Source organism: Erinaceus europaeus, chromosome 3 (assembly GCF_950295315.1).
Source record: "Erinaceus europaeus chromosome 3, mEriEur2.1, whole genome shotgun sequence".
In the NCBI taxonomy this organism is placed as follows: domain Eukaryota; kingdom Metazoa; phylum Chordata; class Mammalia; order Eulipotyphla; family Erinaceidae; genus Erinaceus; species Erinaceus europaeus.
This window is the reverse complement of record NC_080164.1, coordinates 183,400,665-183,419,174: the sequence shown is the minus strand read 5'-3', so window position 1 is coordinate 183,419,174 and position 18,510 is coordinate 183,400,665. Positions and strand designations below refer to the sequence as shown.

Here is an 18,510-nt window from a genome sequence, read left to right as displayed (position 1 = left end):
TGCCAGATTAAAAGTGCGTGGAACGTCCCCCTCAGCCGGGCGCCTCCCAACTACACTTTATTTTAAAGGACAGTGGTGGGGACGGGTGCGGGGGGAGATGGCAGGGTGGCCTGGGCACAACGGGGGAGGGGGGAGTCTGGGTGGGGTGGCAGGAGGCTGAGGGCATGTTGTTTTTTGATGGGTTATGTTGTTTTCAATGGGCTGGCTTCACGTGCGGGTAACAGACGACCAGGGACTCATGGTTGAGCTGTAGGCAGTATCTCTTTATTCATGCAGGACGCAGCCCAATCTAAGACGAGCTAAGTTAAACTCAAAGTACAGTACTGTAAAACTCACAATGCTGTCTTTATATATACTTGCCAAGTAAGGTGGAAACAGGATGTGACATAGAGAGGGGGGAGAGAAAAGTGACTGGTGACAATCAGAGTGTGACAAAGAGGGGGCAGATTAGGCGAGAATCCTATCACTGAACCACAAATGCCCTGGAGGGAGGGTGGTGCTTGTTAACAGTGGTTATGTAAATAGAATGAAGTGGTTATGTAAATAGAATAGTGTTAAGCAGGGGGGATTTAAACCAAATGAAACAGAAGGGGTCTCATGCATACCAACAAGGGCACAGAGGCTCGGACCCGGGGCTGGGAGCTAGGGAGGGTGGGGGGAGCTCGCTTTATCCGTGAAGTGCCAGTCTCACCTGTGTTCTCTGTGCCCCAAGGCACACCCCTGGGTGGGCAGCCCTGCCTGACGGGGCAGCCCTGAGAGTGTTCGATCAAGGAGCAGCCCCAGAGGCGGGCGGCTTGGGAAACACTGAGGAGACGGCCAGGGTGGGGGGCAGGTGGGGGAATCCTGTGAAATGCTGTGTCTGCAGGCCAGGGGCCACCAAGGGAGGAGAGAGAGAAAAAGAGAGGGAGGGAGAGAGACGGGGGGGGGGGGGACAGAGAGAGAGGGAGGGAGAGAGACGGGGGGGGGGGGGACAGAGAGAGAGGGAGGGAGAGAGAGAGGGGTGTGGAGAGAGAGAGGGAGGGAGGGAGACGGGGGGAGACAGAGAGAGAGGGAGGGAGAGAGACGGGGGGACAGAGAGAGAGGGAGGGAGAGAGAGAGGGGTGTGGAGAGAGAGAGGGAGGGAGGGAGATGGGGGGGGGAGACAGAGAGAGAGGGAGGGAGGGAGAGAGAGAGGGGTGTGGAGAGAGAGAGGGAGGGAGAGAAACGGGGGTGTTGGATGGAGAGAGAGAGAGGGAGGGAGACAGTCAGGGGTGTGGAGAGAGAGAGGAAGGGTGAGGGAGGGAGAGAGATGGGGGGCATGGAGAGAGGGGGAGGGAGGGGCGGAGAGAGAGGGAGGGAAAAAGGGAGAGAGGGAGGGAGGGAGAGAGGGAGGGAAAGAGACGGGTGTGGAAAGAGAGGGAGAAAGAGGGGAGAAGAGAAACTAGAAGAGAAGGAGAGAGAGAGAATAAGAGGCAGAGAGGGAGGGAAAGAGAAGGGGAGAGAGAGACAAGGAGGGGGTGAGGGAAGGGGGAGAAGGAGGCTGGGCGGTGGGTCAGCCAGTGGGGCACACACTGGACCATGTGCAAAGACCCAGGTTCAAGCCCCGGCCACTACATGGGAGACTGCGGGAGCTTCCTGAGTGGAGGGGGTCTCTCCTGTCTCTGTCTCTGTCTCTGTCTCTGACCCTTTACGTCCGGGGAGGAGGGGGGAGGTGAGCCCCTGGGAATGGTGGAATCATGCAAGTGCGAAGCTCTAGCTACGGCTCTGGTGGGAAAAGGGAGGAGGAGGAAGAGGAGGAGGAAGAAGAAGGAAGAGGAGGGGGAGGGGCAGGGCAACGGGCACAGGTCAGCATGGTGATGTCACGGCGGCAGGGTGACCAGGGGCAGCTGAGCCGGGCCGCAGGTCCCCAGGCCCCCACTCCCCCGTCCGTCTCCCCACCGCCACCGACACAGCAGCTATGGCCACTCTCCCGCGTCTGGTCTTTATTTTGTTCGCAGTTTACAGTGACACAGTTGTTGGTCCATGTGGTGTGATATTTCTCCTTCTTCCGCAAGCAAACCTCTCTCCCCAGCCCGGCCCAGATCTGCTCCACCATCAGCACCAGCACCTGGAAGACCTGACCCCCACTCCCGAGTCCTTATTTATTTATCTTTATTGTCTTTATTTATTTATTAGGTCAGAAATTGGGGGGGGGGAGTCGGGCGGTGGCGCAGCGGGTTAAGCGCAGGTGGCCCAAAGCGCAAGGACCCGCGTAAGGATCCCGGTTCGAACCCCCGGCTCCCCACCTGCAGGGGAGTCGCTTCACAGGCGGTGAAGCAGGTCTGCAGGTGTCTGTCTTTCTCTCCCCCTCTCTGTCTTCCCCTCCTCTCTCCATTTCTCTCTGTCCTATCCAACAACAATGACAACTACAATAAACAAGGGCAACAAAAGGGAATAAATAAATATTTTAAAAAAAGGAATTGAGAGGGAAGGGGAGATAGAGGGAGAGAGACAGAGAGACAGCAGTAATGCTGCCTCACTACTCGCAAAGCTTTCCCCCTGAGGCCCTCCCCAGAGGCCTTTGCTTTGGGGTAATGCACCAAACCCAGCCCACATTCTGCTTGGTGTTTCCCCTTCTGTTCTCATTTCTCCGCTTGTGTCTGTGAGTGGGATCGTCCCGTGCTCATCCTTCCCTTTCTGGCTGCTCTCACATCGCGTGTCCATCAGTACTCAGAGACTCAGCAGAGAGCATGACCCAGCAGCTCGCATGCCCAGGAGAGAAACGTGCTCCCTGGGGGCACCCTGCACATTCTGCCTTGGCGAGGAAGCGGCCGTGGGGGCATGTGTTTGACATTCTAACTCTCCCAAGGAAGGGCTTCTAGTCCTGAGTCAACCCTTGGCCTCCAAGGGTTCCCTGAGCCGCCAGCGTGGCGAGCACAGCTCCTGGAGGGCTAGTGGTGGAGAGGAAAGGGCTTGGGTTTGGGAGGAGTGGGGGCAGGTTCCTACTCTGACTTTGCTTGACAGTAAATACAATAGTCTGTACATGCATAACATTTCTCAGTTTTCCGCATAACAATACAACCCCCACTAGGTCCTCTGTCATCCTTTTTGGACCGGAACTATTTGCATGTGTTATTACACATCAGGACATGGGTTCAAGCCCCTGGTCCCCACCTGCAGGGGGAAGCAGGGCAGCAGGTGTCTCTCTGTCTCTCACCTCTCACTTTATTTTTGAATTATTTTTAACGTTTTCTTTGTGGTCTAGCAGGCGACCAATTTTTATTTATTTATTTAAAATATTTCTTATTATTACTGGATAGAAACATAGAGAAATTGAGAGGGGTGGGGGAGAGAGAGAGGGAGAGAGACAGAGAGATACCTGCAGCCCTGCCTCACCTCTCGTGAAGCTTCCTCCCTGCAGGTGGGGAGCGGGGGCTCGTACCTGGGTCCTTGTGCACAGTAGTGTGTGCACTTAATCAGGTGTGCCACCGACTGGCCACTCTTTCTGCCTCTCTACTCCCCCTCCTTCATTCTCAATTTCAATTTCTTTCTGTCCTGCTAAATAAAATAAATCAGAAATTTTTTTAAATGAAGAAATATGTTTCCAAAAATATGTCTGAAGTTTCCAAACTCTGCTCAAATATATAAAACAAGTACTCACTGAACTTGAGGGAGAAATTGACAGAAACCCGACAATAGTAGGCGGTCTTAACACACCACTGACAGCAAGAGACGGGCTATCCAGACAACAGATCAACAGGCTATCCAGACAACAGATCAACAGATCATCTGTGGTTTCATTTAAATGAAACCACAGATGAAAGGGTCTAGCAGGCCTGACAGATCTCTACGGAACTTTCCATCCCCAAAGAAGTGAATACACGTTCTTCTCAAGCACGCAAGGTACTCACAAGCATTGCCCACGTGCTGGGTCACTGTCACAGCCTACACAAACATGTGAATATTAAAATCATACAACGCATCTTCTCAGATCATGAAAGCAGAAGGCTAGAAATCAAACACTGGAAGAAAAAGAACCCGCCCCAGGGTCTGGAAACCAAACAGCAGGCTTCTGCGCAACGCAGGGTCAACAAAAAGGCCCAACAAGAGTTTCCACACCTGCTGTCTTACGGCAAACAGGGTTATTAAAAATGCTCCCACAGGTGGCACAAAGCACAAGGACCGGCGTCAGGATCCCGGGTGGAACCCCTGGCTCCCCACCTGCAGGGGAGTCGCATCACAGGCGGTGAAGCAGGTCTGCAGGTGTTTGTCTTTCTCTCCCCCTCTCTGTCTTTCCCCTCCTCTCTCCATTTCTCTCTGTCCTATCCAACAACGACAACATCAGTAAGAACAACAATAATAACTACAACAACAAGGGCAACAAAAGGGAAAATAAATAAATATATAAAGAAAAAACCTGCTCCCGGAGCCTCCCCTTCTCAGACCCCTGCCCCACTAGAGAAAGACAGAGACAGGCTGGGAGTATGGATCCACCTGCCAACACCCATGTCCAGCGGAGAAGCAATGACAGAAGCCAGACCTCCCACCTTCTGCTCCCCAGAAAGAGCCTGCATCAGACTCCCAGGGGGATAAAGAATGGGGCAGCTTCCAATGGAGGGAAGGGACACAGAACTCTGGTGGCGGGAACTGTGTGGGGTTGTACCCCTGTGACCTTACAGTCCTGTTCATCATTATTAAATCACCAATAAAACTTACTAAAAAGGAAAAATGTTCCTGGGGGCATTCGTGATGGTTTAGGAGAGCGAAAGCTTGAAGGATGAGACATGTCAGTGTCTCCAGCTCCAGCCCCAGCCCCCAGCCCCAGCCCCCCACTCACCAGAGGTTGACGAGGAAGGGGCGCTCCAGCCCCCAGCCCCAGCCCCCCACTCACCAGAGGCTGACCAGGAAGGGGCGTTCCAACCCCCAGCCCAGCCCCCCACTCACCAGAGGCTGACGAGGAAGGGGCGCTCCAGCCCCCAGCCCCAGGCCCCCACTCACCAGAAGCTGACCAGGAAGGGGTGCTCCAGCCCCCAGCCCCCAGCCCCAGGCCCCCACTCACCAGAGGTTGACGAGGAAGGGGTGCTCCAGCCCCTGCATGATCTCCAGCTCGCGGAAGACGTTGTGCACCTCGCCCCGCTGGATGCACTGCTGCTTGCTCATGTATTTCATGGCGAACATTTTCTTGGTGTCCCGCTTCTGCACGATGCACACCTGCATGGCGGCAGAGGGGGGCTCTCGGGACGGCTCCTTTCAGCCCCTCTCCACCCAGGGCCCAGGCTCCCCTGCCACCCGCTGGGCCACAGCCCCCATGCAGGCACCCTGAGGCCGGCACCCTGAGGTCCCATTTGGCTCCGTGCGCCAAGGAGCTCTGGTTCCTGGCCTGCTCTCTCTGCTTCTCCTGTGTCAGTACAAGGTCATCACGGGGACGGGTGCCGGTGCTGTGAATCCACCGCTCCTGGTGGCTTTCCCCCCTTCATTTTATGGGGTAGGACAGACAAACCGAGAGGGGAGAGAGAGACAGAGACACCTGCAGACCTGTCCCACCACTCGGGAAGTTTTCCCGGGCAGGCAGGGAGTGTGGGCTCAGCCCCAAGTCCTTTGCACGTGGGAGCCTGTGACTTTGATCAGGTGCCCCAGCACCCAGTCCCGATGTCAGCGCATATCTGAAAAGATATTTTGTTTATGGGGGCTGGGGGGTGGCACGACCAGTAAAGCAAACATGATACTAAGCGCAAGGACCTGGGCAAGGATCCCGGTTTGAGCCCCCGGCTCCCCACCTGCAGGGGGGTCACTTCACAAGCAGTGAAGCAGGTCTGCAGACGTCTGTCTTTCTTCCTTTCTGTGCCCCTCCTCTCTGGGTTTCTCTCTGTCCTATACAATGGGGTGGGGGAAGTTGCCAGGAGGGGTGGATTCCTAGTGCTAGCACTGAGCCCCAGGGGTCACCCTGGAAGTCGAAAATATATAATAATAGATACTTCAGTTATTTTATTAAACACAGAGCCCCAGTGATCACTCTGGACACAAACAAACAACAGCAACAAAACGCAACAACAGTGACACCACTGGAGGCTGCAGGCTGGACCCCACTGCACTGCACTAGGGGAAGCCATTGATGTGATGTCTAGGGGAAGCCATTGATGTGATGTCTAGGGGAAGCCATTGATGTGATGTCCTCCATACACACTCACACTCACACACACTCACACTCACACACACACACATACACACACACTCACACACACACACTCACACACACACTCACACTCTCACACTCACACACACTCACACACACACTCACACACACACTCACACACACTCACACACACTCTCTCACACACACACACTCACTCACACACTCACTCACACACACTCACACTCACTCACACACACTCACACTCTCACACTCACACACACTCACTCACACACTCGCGCACACACACACTCATACACACACTCACACACACACTCACACTCACACTCACACACTCACACACACACAGTCACACACACTCACAACTCACACACACTCACTCACACACTCACACACACACACACTCTCACACACTCACACTCACACACACACTCACACACACACACACTCACACACACTCAGTCACACACACACACACAGACACACAGACACACACACACATGTTGGCCTAAAGCAATGAAGCCTCTGTGAAGAAGAGAAAAATACATTTCAAATCAAATAAAACGCTAGGGGACATTATTTTGTTGCCGTTATTATCTATTTTAGTTTTATTAGTGATTTAATATTGATTTACAAAATTATAAGATAACGGGTACAATCCCACGCCGTTCCCACCACCCGAGCTCTGTGTCCCCCAGTCCCTCCATCGGAAGCTGCAGTGGCTCTCCAAGGTCACAGAGATGGGTGACTGTTATTTCTCTAACTGTCTAGCTTTAGAGATATTTGCCTATTTTTTATGGTTCTGTCTTTTCTTCCTTTCTAGTCACATCTGCACCTGTTACTATTTCCTGGTGTCCCTCCCTTTTTTCCTCTCCTCTCTCCGGGCCCTGATGGAGTTGGGGTTCAGAGTCCTCTGGCCATCTTCCCCTGACATGTCTCCCCTCTGGGAGTCTGGACCAACATTCTCTATGGGGAGCAGCAGGTGGGAGCTCTGGCTTCTGTCACTGCTTCTCTGCTGGACACGGGCGTTGGCAGGTGGGCCCAGCCCCAAAGGAATCTTCTTTAGACTGAATGGAAGTGCTGGCAGAGGGAACCTTCCTCAAAGATATGGGGACTTTGAAAAATATATATTTTGGGAGTCGGGTGGTAGTGCAGTGGGTTAAGCATGCGTGATGCAAAGCGCAAGGACCAGCGTCAGGATCCCGGTTTGAGCCCCTCGGCTCCCCACCTGCAGGGGAGTCGCCTCACAGGCGGTGAAGCAGGTCTGCAGGTGTCTGTCTTTCTCTCCCCCTCTCTGTCTTCCCCTCCTCTCTCCATTTCTCTCTGTCCTATCCAACAACGACGACAACTATAATAACTACAATTAAAAAAAACAAGGGCAACAAAAGGGAATATATATATTAATTTTTTAAATATTTATTTATTCCCTTTTTGTTGCTCTTGTTGTTTTATTGTTGTAGTTATTATTGTTGTTGTTATTGATGTCGTCATTGTTGGATAAGACAGAGAGAGGAGGGGAAGACAGAGGGAGGGAGAGAAAGACAGACACCTGCAGACCTGCTTCACCACCTGTGAAGTGACTCCCCTGCAGGTGGGAAGCCGGGGGCTCAAACCGGGATCCTTACACCGGTTCTTGCACTTGGCGCCACCTGCGCTTAACCCGCTGCGCTACCGCCAGACTCCCATAAATAAATATTAAATATATATATATTAATTTATTTTAATGAGAGAGAAGGGGGGAGAAATACAGATACAGAGAAAGATACACACGGGGGGAGGAGGGCAGAGCCCTGCTCAGCTCTGGATGACAACGGTGCTGGGCCTCTGCCATCAGCCTCAGGCAGGACAGTCTTTTCAGAACCATGAATGCTGTCTCCTCAGACCTAGTCAAACCTACATATGTGAGGCTGGTGATGGTGCACCCAGTGACGCTCACACACACATCACCGTGCACCAGGACCCAGGTTTAAGCCGCAGCCCCCACCCTGCAGGTGCAGACTGGGGTGACGGGGCTCGAACCCGGGTCCTTGAGCATTGTAACGTGTGCGCTCAAGGCCTCCTCTCTCTGCCTCTCTGCCCCCTTCCTCTCCATTGATCTCTGTCCTAGCAAGTACAAAAAGGAAGGCAACGCCGTGTGGGAAGTTGCATATATCACGCTGCACACACACAGGCCGAACATTTTCACGTCCTGCACCCCTTAGACACTTGAAGCAACGCACCAAGGGGTTGCGGTCGAGATTAACAGCTGTCGCGCTGACCAGAGGGCGGGGAATGGGTCCGTGCAGCTGCTGTGCCGTCTTCATTTTACGGAAAGTTTAAGATGATTAGCTCCCAGCAGACTATAAGCAAGGGGATACCCCCCCCCCCAGCAACAACGGGAAAACCAATAGAAGAAAGTGTGACTGTCCAACCAACAGATTAAACAAAGATTCTGAATATCTTTTATGGGGGGAGGGATGACTGGTTTATAGTTTTTGATACACGTGTAAAATTTCTCAGTTTTCTGCAAGACACTCGGAACCCCAACCTAGGTCTCTCTCCACCGTGGGCCACCAGACTCTAAATACATTATCGACCCAGAAGAAAAGAGGGGTCATGATCTCAGATGCTAGAAAATGTGAAGGGGTCTTGCCGTCAGCTAGCCTGTCAGTTGACAGAAGGCTCATATTCCTTGGATGTGACGACTCAGCAAGGTTACAAGAGAAACGGAACAGCAGAACCCGAGTGGCCTTTACCCAGGAAAGAAATCGAGGCTGTCATTTCATTTCATCACACCAAAATGGAGCGTGTGAAGAGGGTGCTCAGAGAGCGAAGGAGATGGTTCAGCTTTTCAATGGCGAATTTACAAAAAGCATATATATATATATATATATATATATATATATATATATATATATATATATATCACAAAAGAAGACACAAGGCTGGTCGTTTTCAGCCCATGGGAAAAAAAGAATCCGTACTAGACACCGGAGAAAATGCTCATAAGAATCACTCTGACGGGGGTCAGGCGGTAGCACAGTGGGTTAAGTGCACATGGCATGAAACTTGAGGACTGGTGTCAGGATCCTGGTTCGAGCCCCCGGCTCCCCACCTGCAGGGGAGTCACTTCCCAGGCGGTGAAGCAGGTCTGCAGGTGTCTGTCTTTCTCTCCCCCTCTCTGTCTTCCCCTCCTCTCTCCATTTCTCTCTGTCCTATCCAACAACGACAATAATAATAACTACAACAATAAAACAACAAGGGCAACAAAAGGGAATACATAAATAAAATAAATAAAATTTCAATATAAATATCTAAAACACGTTATCTGGGTGTCCGAGCCATTCTTCTTTCCCTAGGGAGATTCCTTCTACCTGTTTCCACCTCCCTCCTTTGTGAAAGTAAAAAGTCATCTGAGTCTGTTCTGTTACTGCTGTTTAGGATAAAGTGCTTGGAAATGTCTGGGACTGCGGCCCAGGGCAGGAGAGAGAGAGAGAGAGAGAGAGAGAGAGAGCTCACCTCTTGACTCACTTCACTCAGTATCATCTTCTTCAGGTCCACTCTACCCCAAAGGACACAACAGCACCCCTTTTTTGCTGCATAATACTCCATTGTGTATATGCCCCATAACTGTTTTGTCTGGTCATCCACCAAGGGGCATTTTGGTTGTTTTCAGGTCTTTGCTCTTGTGAAGGACATCTACAGAATATGCAGAAATATACTCAGATGCAGAAAATAGAGAACTGAGTCTACAAATGTGAAAACAAAACGTCAACCTATTTCCAAGGCTGTGGGAGAACTAGAGAGCTTATCTGTGGGGGTGGGGGTAGGGATAGACCTTTGGTGATGGGAGTGATGAAAAACTAATAATAAAAATGAGTCCGTTCTGTGGAGAACAGTCTGGAGAACTCTCAGAAGGCTAGAAATGGACCTACCCTATGACCCTGCAATTCCTCTAATGGGGATAGATCCTAAGAAACCCAACACATCCATCCAAAAAGATCTGTGTGCACATATGTTCTTGGCAGCACAATTTGTAATAGCCAAAACCTGGAAGCAACCCAGGTGTCCAACAACAGATGAGTGGCTGAGCAAGTTGTGGTATATCTACACAATGGAATACTACTCAGCTATAAAATATGGTGATTTCACCATTTTCAGCCAATCTTGGATGGACCTTGAAAAATTCGTGTTAAGTGAAATAAGTGAGAAACAGAAGGATGAATATGGGATGATCTCACTCTCAGGCAGAAGTTGAAAAACAAGATCAGAAGAGAAAACACAAGTGGAACCTGAACTGGAATTGGCGTATCGCACCAAAGTAAAAGACTCTGGGGTGGGTGGGTGGGGAGAATACAGGTCCATGAAGGGTGACAGAGGACCTAGTGGGGGTTGTATTGTTATATGGAAAACTGGGGAATGTTATGCATGTACAAACTATTGTATTTACTGTTGAATGTAAAACATTAATTTCCCAAGAAAGAAATTTTAAAAATCCCATACAGTGAAAAAAAAAAAAAAGAATAAATTTTAAAAAGGAAGGGAATTCAATTTTCCACTCACCCCTATGGGGGGGGGGGTGAGGGAGAGAGGGAAAGGGAGGTCAGTCTGTTTGAGTAGCGACTTGAACATCTAAGGACTCAGAGGACAAAAGTTTAACCCCAAGGACTACCTTCTGCCGGAGCTGAGCAGTATCCCGGCCTCCTCCCCCCTCCCCCTCTGTCTTTCCTCACTCCCTTTGTGTAAACAGTTCTTTAAAAATATTCATGAATTGAGTTCATGAGCGAACAAAAGGCAGGCAGGGCTAGAAGGAGGTGGAGGAGAGAGGGGGCTGGAGGGAAGGCCTCACAGAAAGCTGATTCTCCATAATCCTGGGGTGAGTTTCTCCTCTGAACTCTGTCTGTTTTGAACATTCCACCCCAAAGCCAGGACTTTGCTGATCAAAGGGGCCAGGGTCCCACCCTCCCCGGGTCTGCGTCGTTTTTTCCACTGGTGGGATGGAAATCCTGACAGCCCTCACAGGCAGCTGAGGATAAATACTTGGCATCCAGGGGCCTCAAGGCAGCCAGTGCCCAGGGAAATGACAGGTAAGTGGAAGCAGAAGCCGCGGCTGGGAGAACGCCAGCCCGCTTTCCACGCTGTGGCTGAGGATGGCCGCGGGCCACAAGCACAGACTCTCCTCAGAAGAGGCCAGCGCAGTTGGCCGGGTGCTAAGTTGAAGCAAATATTTAAAGCATCAGCGCGTGTCTGTCTCAGACTCTTTCACAAGCTGTTCAGAATGTCTTATCACCTGCAAGTTCTCCCTGTGAGTGGCTCAGGGCTTCTTTCTGGGAAGACATAAACACACACACACACAAATACACACACACACACTCACACACACACACATAAACACACACACACACACACACACACACATACATACACTCACACACATTCACACACACACAGATACACACACACACACTCACACACACATAAACACACACACAAACACACACACACACATAAACTCACACACACAAATACACACACATACACATAAACACACACACACAAATACACACACATAAACTCACACACACACATAAACTCACACATACATAAACTCACACACACACAAATACACACACAAATAAACTCACACACACAAATACACACACATATAAACACACACACAAATACACACACATAAACTCACACACACATAAATACACACACAAATACACACACATAAACACACACACAAATACACACACATAAACTCACACACACAGATACACACACAAATACACACATAAACTCACACAGACAATACACACACACATAAACTCACACACACATAAACACACACACAAATACACACACATAAACTCACACACACATAAACACACACACAAATACACACACACATAAACACACACACAAATACACACACATAAACTCACACACAGAAACACACACATAAACACACACAAATACACACACACAAACACACACACACATAAACACACACACATAAACTCACACACACAAATACACACACACAGAAAGTCTCACACACAAACATAAACACACACACAAACTCACACACACAAATACACACACATAAACTCACACACACAAATACACACACATAAACTCACACACAGAGATACACACACATATATGTGTATATCTATGTACGTGAACTTTTATTTGGTTCTGTATTCTGCTCTGCTTGTGTTCTCAAGATGCTGCGAATAATTCTCATGTGAGCAAGTCAGACTGTACCATCACTCTGCTTTGACATTTCTTGTCTCTTTCCGTTTCTTCTCCTCCTCCTCCTCCTTTTTCTTCCTTCTCTTCTTTTTCTCCTTTATCTTCTTTTTAAAAAATATTTATTTCGGTGAAGCAGGTCTGCAGGCGTCTGTCTTTCTCTCCTGCTCTCTGTTGTCTTCTCTCCATGTCTCTCTGTCCTATCCAACAACGACAACAACAATGATAACTACAACAATAAAACAACAAGGGCGACAAAAGGGGAAAAATAAATAAATAAAATATATTTATTTATTCCCTTTTGTTGCCCTTGTTCTTTTATTGTTGTAGTTATTGTTATTGTTACTGATGGAGAGGACAGAGAGAAACGGAGAGAGGAGAGGAAGACAGAGAGGGGGAGAGAAAGACAGACACCTGCAGACCTGCCTCACCGCCTGTGAAGCGACTCCCCTGCAGGTGGGGAGCCGGGGGCTCGAACCGGGATCCTGACACTTTGTGCCAGGTGTGCTTAACCCGCTGCGCTACTGCCAGACTCCCTCTCCTTTATCTTCTTTCTCTCTCTCCTTCTTTTTTCCCTCCTTTTCCTTCTTCTCCCCCTCTTCTTTCTCCTCCACTTGTCCTCCTCCTTTTTTTTTTCTTCTTCTTCTTCTCATTTTTTAAACCAGAGCACTGCTCAGCTTATTCTGGTGTGAGGCCTGCATCCGGGACTTTGACGCCTCAGACGTGACCGTCTCTTTGCAGAACCAAGACTCTACCCCCCCCCCCCGCCCTTCAAACTCTTTCGTGAAAGAGATGAGGTGCAAAGCAGGCGTCTGAACTCAGATCTCATGCGGCCAGCCTGCGCTCACTCAGACACCCAAACAAGATAAACACAGAGGGGAACGGGGAAGGAGGCTCCCGCAGTGCTGGTGAGGGCGGGTGAGTCAAGGGACCGGGGTTCATGGGCTGCGAGCTCACAGGGGCGCCAGGCCCAGGCTGACAGAAGGGTGGGCGGGAGGCACAGGGGAGGGTCCCAGATAAGCTCGCGGAGAAGCACAAGCTTTCCTGGGGGGCAGCCTCTCAGCCGACAGGGAGCGAGGTCGCCGGGAGCAGCAGTCGGGGAGACCAGGGGGGGCTGTACACAGCAGCCAAAATGTGAGGGTGACCCACGTACCCTATGACGGTGGCTGGACAAAGAAACCGTGGGACACGCACACACACACACACACACACACACACACACGCACACACGCACACAAACGCGTGTGCACAGACACAAACACGCACGGACATACACACCCATACCCAATGGAACATTACTTTGCCGTCAAAAAGACGAACTGCAGGGACTGCGTGGCAGTGTACCAGTTAAAGTGCGCATAGTACCATCCGCAAGGACCCGGGTTCAAACCCCTGCCCCTGCCTGCAAAGGGCAGGCCTCATAAACGGTAAAGCAGGTCTGCAGGTGTCTTTCTGTCTCTCTCTCTCTCCCTCCGTATCCCCCTTTCCGCTCTCCATTTTTTTTTTAAAAAGTCATGAATATGTTTACATATTGGATAGAGACAGAGAGAAATTGAGAGGGGAGGAGGAGACAGGGAGAGAGAAAGAGAGAGACTTGCAGCCCTGCTTCACCACTTGTGAAGCTTTTCCCCCTGCGGGTGGAGACCTGCCCCCCCCCCAGTTTTTCTCTGTCCTCTCAAATTGAATAAATGAAAGTTTTTTAAATCTTAAAATTTTAAGTTTTCTTTTTAATCTTAAAACAAACAAACGATAACAATGAACCCCAATTCCACCAGGACCTAGCGAGAGAAGAGACAGAAGGGAAGGACACTCAGAAGTAGTAACAGGTGTAGATGTGACTTAGAAAGAAAGAGAAGACAGGACAGAAAAAAAAAAAAACGGACAAACATCTAGAAATCTAGACAGTTTATAGAAATAATAGCCAGCTCCTATCGGTGACCTTGGCACAACCACTGCAGCTTCCAGTGGAGGGAACGGGGGACACAGAGCTCGGGAGGTGGGGTGGTGGACGGGGTGGAGCCCTTCCTGGAGGCCTCCTGTCATCTGGGGCTTCCCTCCTTCCTACGTCGGGGTAGTTGAGTCTTTCTTTCTTTGCCGGACATTCTCTTTCCCGCTTCAGCTGCAGGTTGGAAAGCAACCCCCACGGCTCGGGTGTGTCTCCAGACTGACCGTGATGGATCTGAAGACGGAGGGAGAGAAACAGCACCGGACACAATGACGGTGACCAGGTGCTCAAGGACACGGGAGCTTCGCGAGCGAGCGAGAGAGCGAGTGAAGCCTCACATACCGGGTGTGATACCAGGCCGGTGGGAGGAATTCACTGAGACACCCAACCGACGGAAAAGCGCCCATTTCACGGGCTGGAAGTCTTAACGGTCTCCACATGTCCACAGGAAACAGAGCGAGCTCGAGATTGAGTGCGATGCCTATCAGGATCCCTGTGGCGGTTTTCACAGCAATGAAAAAACAATTGGAATGCCCACGGAACCGTAAACGGCCAAGTCACTCTTGCGTGAGAACTCCGCCGATGGCATCGCACTTCCCTTGGTTCAAACCCTTTCGCTAAGTTACGATAATCAGAACCACATGAGGTTGGCATCAGAGCTGACTGCAGCAGAACTGAGCGGAACGGAGCCCTGTGCACTCCGCCATCAGCCAATCTGGACTCAGGTGCCAGGGGTACAAACCGGGAGAGGGGCGGGCTCGCCAACAGATTAGTGCGGAAAATCGGAAACCCGGATGCAACAGAATGAGATTAGAGTCTCACCTCGCGGCACATACAAAAATCTACTCGGAGGACAGAGAGATAATTCACTGGGTAAGAAGGGTGTTTATGTCAACGCAAGGAGTGCCACCCCAGCATGCTTCACTTCAGACTGTGTTCAGAGTCTTCACATGTGGAATGACAACCCTTCAACTTCATCACTCAGGTGAGACCTTTCCTTTCATAGTATTCTCTAATTCCGTCCCAGGTGGTTCACTTCCTAACAAAGTCCCAAAACCTAGATATAGACCAGGTTCCAGGAGATAGAACATATGTTCACACGTATCCATAAACCAGGACAAATATATACCTGAAAGCAGAAGTACACCAGAGTCTGCAGTGAGTACCCCCCAACACTTCCTCTCCACTATTCCAAGCTTTGGGTCCATGATTGCTCAACAATTTGTTTGGCTTCGTATGTTAACTCTCTTTTCAGTCACCAGGTTCCAGATGCTATCAGGATGCCGGCCAGGCTTCCCTGGATTGAAGACCCCACCAATGTGTCCTGGAGCTCCGCTTCCCCAGAGCCCCACCCTACTAGGGAAAGAGAGAGGCAGACTGGGAGTATGGACCGACCAGTCAATGCCCATGTTCAGTGGGGAAGCAATTACAGAAGCCAGACCTTCTACCTTCTGCAACCCACAATGACCCTGGGTCCATGCTCCCAGAGGGATAGAGAATGGGAAAGCTACCATGGGAGGGGGTGGGTTATGGGGATTGGGTGGTGGGAATTGTGTGGAGTTGTACCCCTCCTACCTTATGTTTTTGTTCACTAATCCTTTCTTAAATAAAAAAAGATAAATGAATAATAAACAAAAAAAACAAACAAAAAAAGAATATGCTTAACTTTCAAAAGGAAATTAATAAATAATGATAAGTCTAATTCAAAAAAAAAAAGAAGGGTGTTTATGACTTGGAATTCACAGGACTCAGGCTTGAACCCTGATCCCACAGGAGAGTACCACAGCACCAGAGGAAACTCCAATATTGTAGCACCTCTCTCTCTCTCTCTCCATCTGAATAAAAAGAAATCGTCATTGCAGTGGTGATATCTCACATGCACAAGGCCCTAGCTCTGGAAAAATAAAAAAACAACTCAAAGTGGATTTAAGTCTTAAGTACTAAATTCTGGAAGTCTTAAGTACTAAATTCTGGAAATAGAAACCTTCTAGAAAAAAGAAGACAGTTAAAAAAAATTCATGACAAGGGGAAGGGCAGCGATGTACCTTGCTGAACACACGTATTACAGTGAGCAAGGACCTGGGTTCGAGCCCCCACGCCCCACCTGCAGGGGTAAAGCTTTGTAAGTGGTGAATCAGGGCTGCAGCCCAGGTCCTCCTCGACCACCATGCACCTGAAAGCCCCCACACCCAAGTCCTTTGTATTCATTTATTTTTATTATCTTTATTTATTTATTGGATAAAGGCAGTCAGAAATTGAGAGGGGAGGGGGAGATAGTGAGGGCGAGAGACAGACACACCTGCAGCCCTGCTTCATGAAGACCCTCATTCCATCTGCCCTATTCTGCCCTATTCCTGTTTATTAAACACTTTGTGTTGCTTTTTTTTTTATTTATTTAAGAAAGGATTCATTAACAAAACCATAGGGTAGGAGGGGTACAACTCCACACAATTCCCACCACCCGCTCTCCATATCCCACCCCCTCCCACGATAGCTTTCCCATTCTCTATCCCTCTGGGAGCATGGACCCAGGGTCATTGTGGGTTGCAGAAGGTGGAAGGTCTGGCTTCTGTAATTGCTTCCCCACTGAACATGGGCATTGACTGGTTGGTCCATACTCCCAGCCTGCCTCTCTCTTTCCCTAGTAGGGTGTGTCTCTGGGGAAGCTGAGCTCCAGGACACATTGGTGGGGTCTTCAATCCAGGGAAGCCTGGCCGGCATCCTGATGACATCTGGAACCTGGTGACTGAAAAGAGAGTTAACATACGAAGCCAAGCAAATTGTTAAGCAATCATGGACCCAAAGCTTAGAATAGTGGAGAGGAAGTGTTAGGGGGGTACTCACTGCAAACTCTAGTGTACTTCTGCTTTCAGGTATATATTTTGCACTAGTTTATGGATACGTGTGAACATATGCTCTCTCTCACAGAAACTGGTGTATATCTAGGTTTTGGGACTTTGTTAGACTCCATAACACCCAACCAAAAAGAGGTGTGTACTCCTATGTTCATAGCAGCACAATTCATAATAGCTAAAACCTGGAAGCAACCCAGGTGCCCAACAACAGATGAGTGGCTGAGAAAGCTGTGGTATATATACACAATGGAATACTATGCAGCTATCAAGAACAATGAACCCACCTTCTCTGACCCATCTTGGACAGAGCTAGAAGGAATTATGTTAAGTGAGCTAAGTCAGAAAGATAAAGATGAGTATGGGATGATCCCACTCATCAACAGAAGTTGAGTAAGAAGATCTGAAAGGGAAACTAAAAGCAGGACCTGACCAAATTGTAAGTAGGGCACCAAAGTAAAAACCCTGTGGTGAGGGGTAGACATGCAGCTTCCTGGGCCAGTGGGGGGTGGGAGTGGGTGGGAGGGATGGGTCACAGTCTTTTGGTGGTGGGAATGGTGTTTATGTACACTCCTAGCAAAATGTAGTCATATAAATCACTAGTTAATTAATATGAGAGGGGGAAAATTAATTGTATGTCTCAAAGTTTTTCAAAACACAAACTGAATCTTTTTAATATATAGGCTGTGTATTTGATATGCGGACTCTCTCAAAAGCCTAGACCAAGTAGATTAGAAGCATCCAATAGCACAGCTATATACAAGATACTAGGTACTGTACAGTAAACCATAACAAAAGGACTTTTCAAAGTTAACCCAATTACCAAATAATGTGATGATAACATTAACTATCGATTGTCTTTTTGGACCCTAAGACAGCAGGAACCTCACATCTCCACTATAGAGCCCCTACTTCCCCCAGTCCTGGAACCCTTGGATAGGGCCCACTTTCCCATATGCCACTCCCAATCCATACCAAATAATATTGCATCCGCCGATCACAACCTAACCAACGCAACGATTGCCACCTCAACATGCTTCACTTCAGACTGTGTCCAGAGACTTCACGTGTAGAATGACAACCCTTCAGCTTCATTACTCGGGTGAGACCTTTCCTTTCATAGTATACTCTAATTCCATCTCAGGTGGTTCACTTTCTAACAAAGTCCCAAAACCTAGATATGCACCAGTTTGTGTTGCTTTATATCTTACTGCCTTTCAGCCACCGAGCTGCAGACAATACCATGACACCACCCTGACCTCCCTGGACAGACGCCCTCACCCATGTGTCCTGGAGCCTCCCCTCCCCAGAGCCCTGCCCCACTAGGGACAGACAGACACAGGCTGGGGGTGTGGGTCCACCTGCCA

At 49.6% G+C, this 18,510-nt stretch overlaps 1 protein-coding gene across 2 annotated transcripts in view; it reads right to left on the bottom strand.

The window, feature by feature from the left end:
- Window positions 1–18,510, bottom strand: part of STK32B (serine/threonine kinase 32B) — an 84,412-nt gene that overhangs the window by 45,556 nt on the left and 20,346 nt on the right. For both annotated transcript variants that reach the window (XM_060188557.1, XM_060188558.1), the window contains exon 3: window positions 5,018–5,169. In XM_060188557.1, coding sequence (XP_060044540.1) covers window positions 5,018–5,169 — 152 coding nt within the window. The remainder of the gene's footprint in view (window positions 1–5,017; window positions 5,170–18,510) is intronic.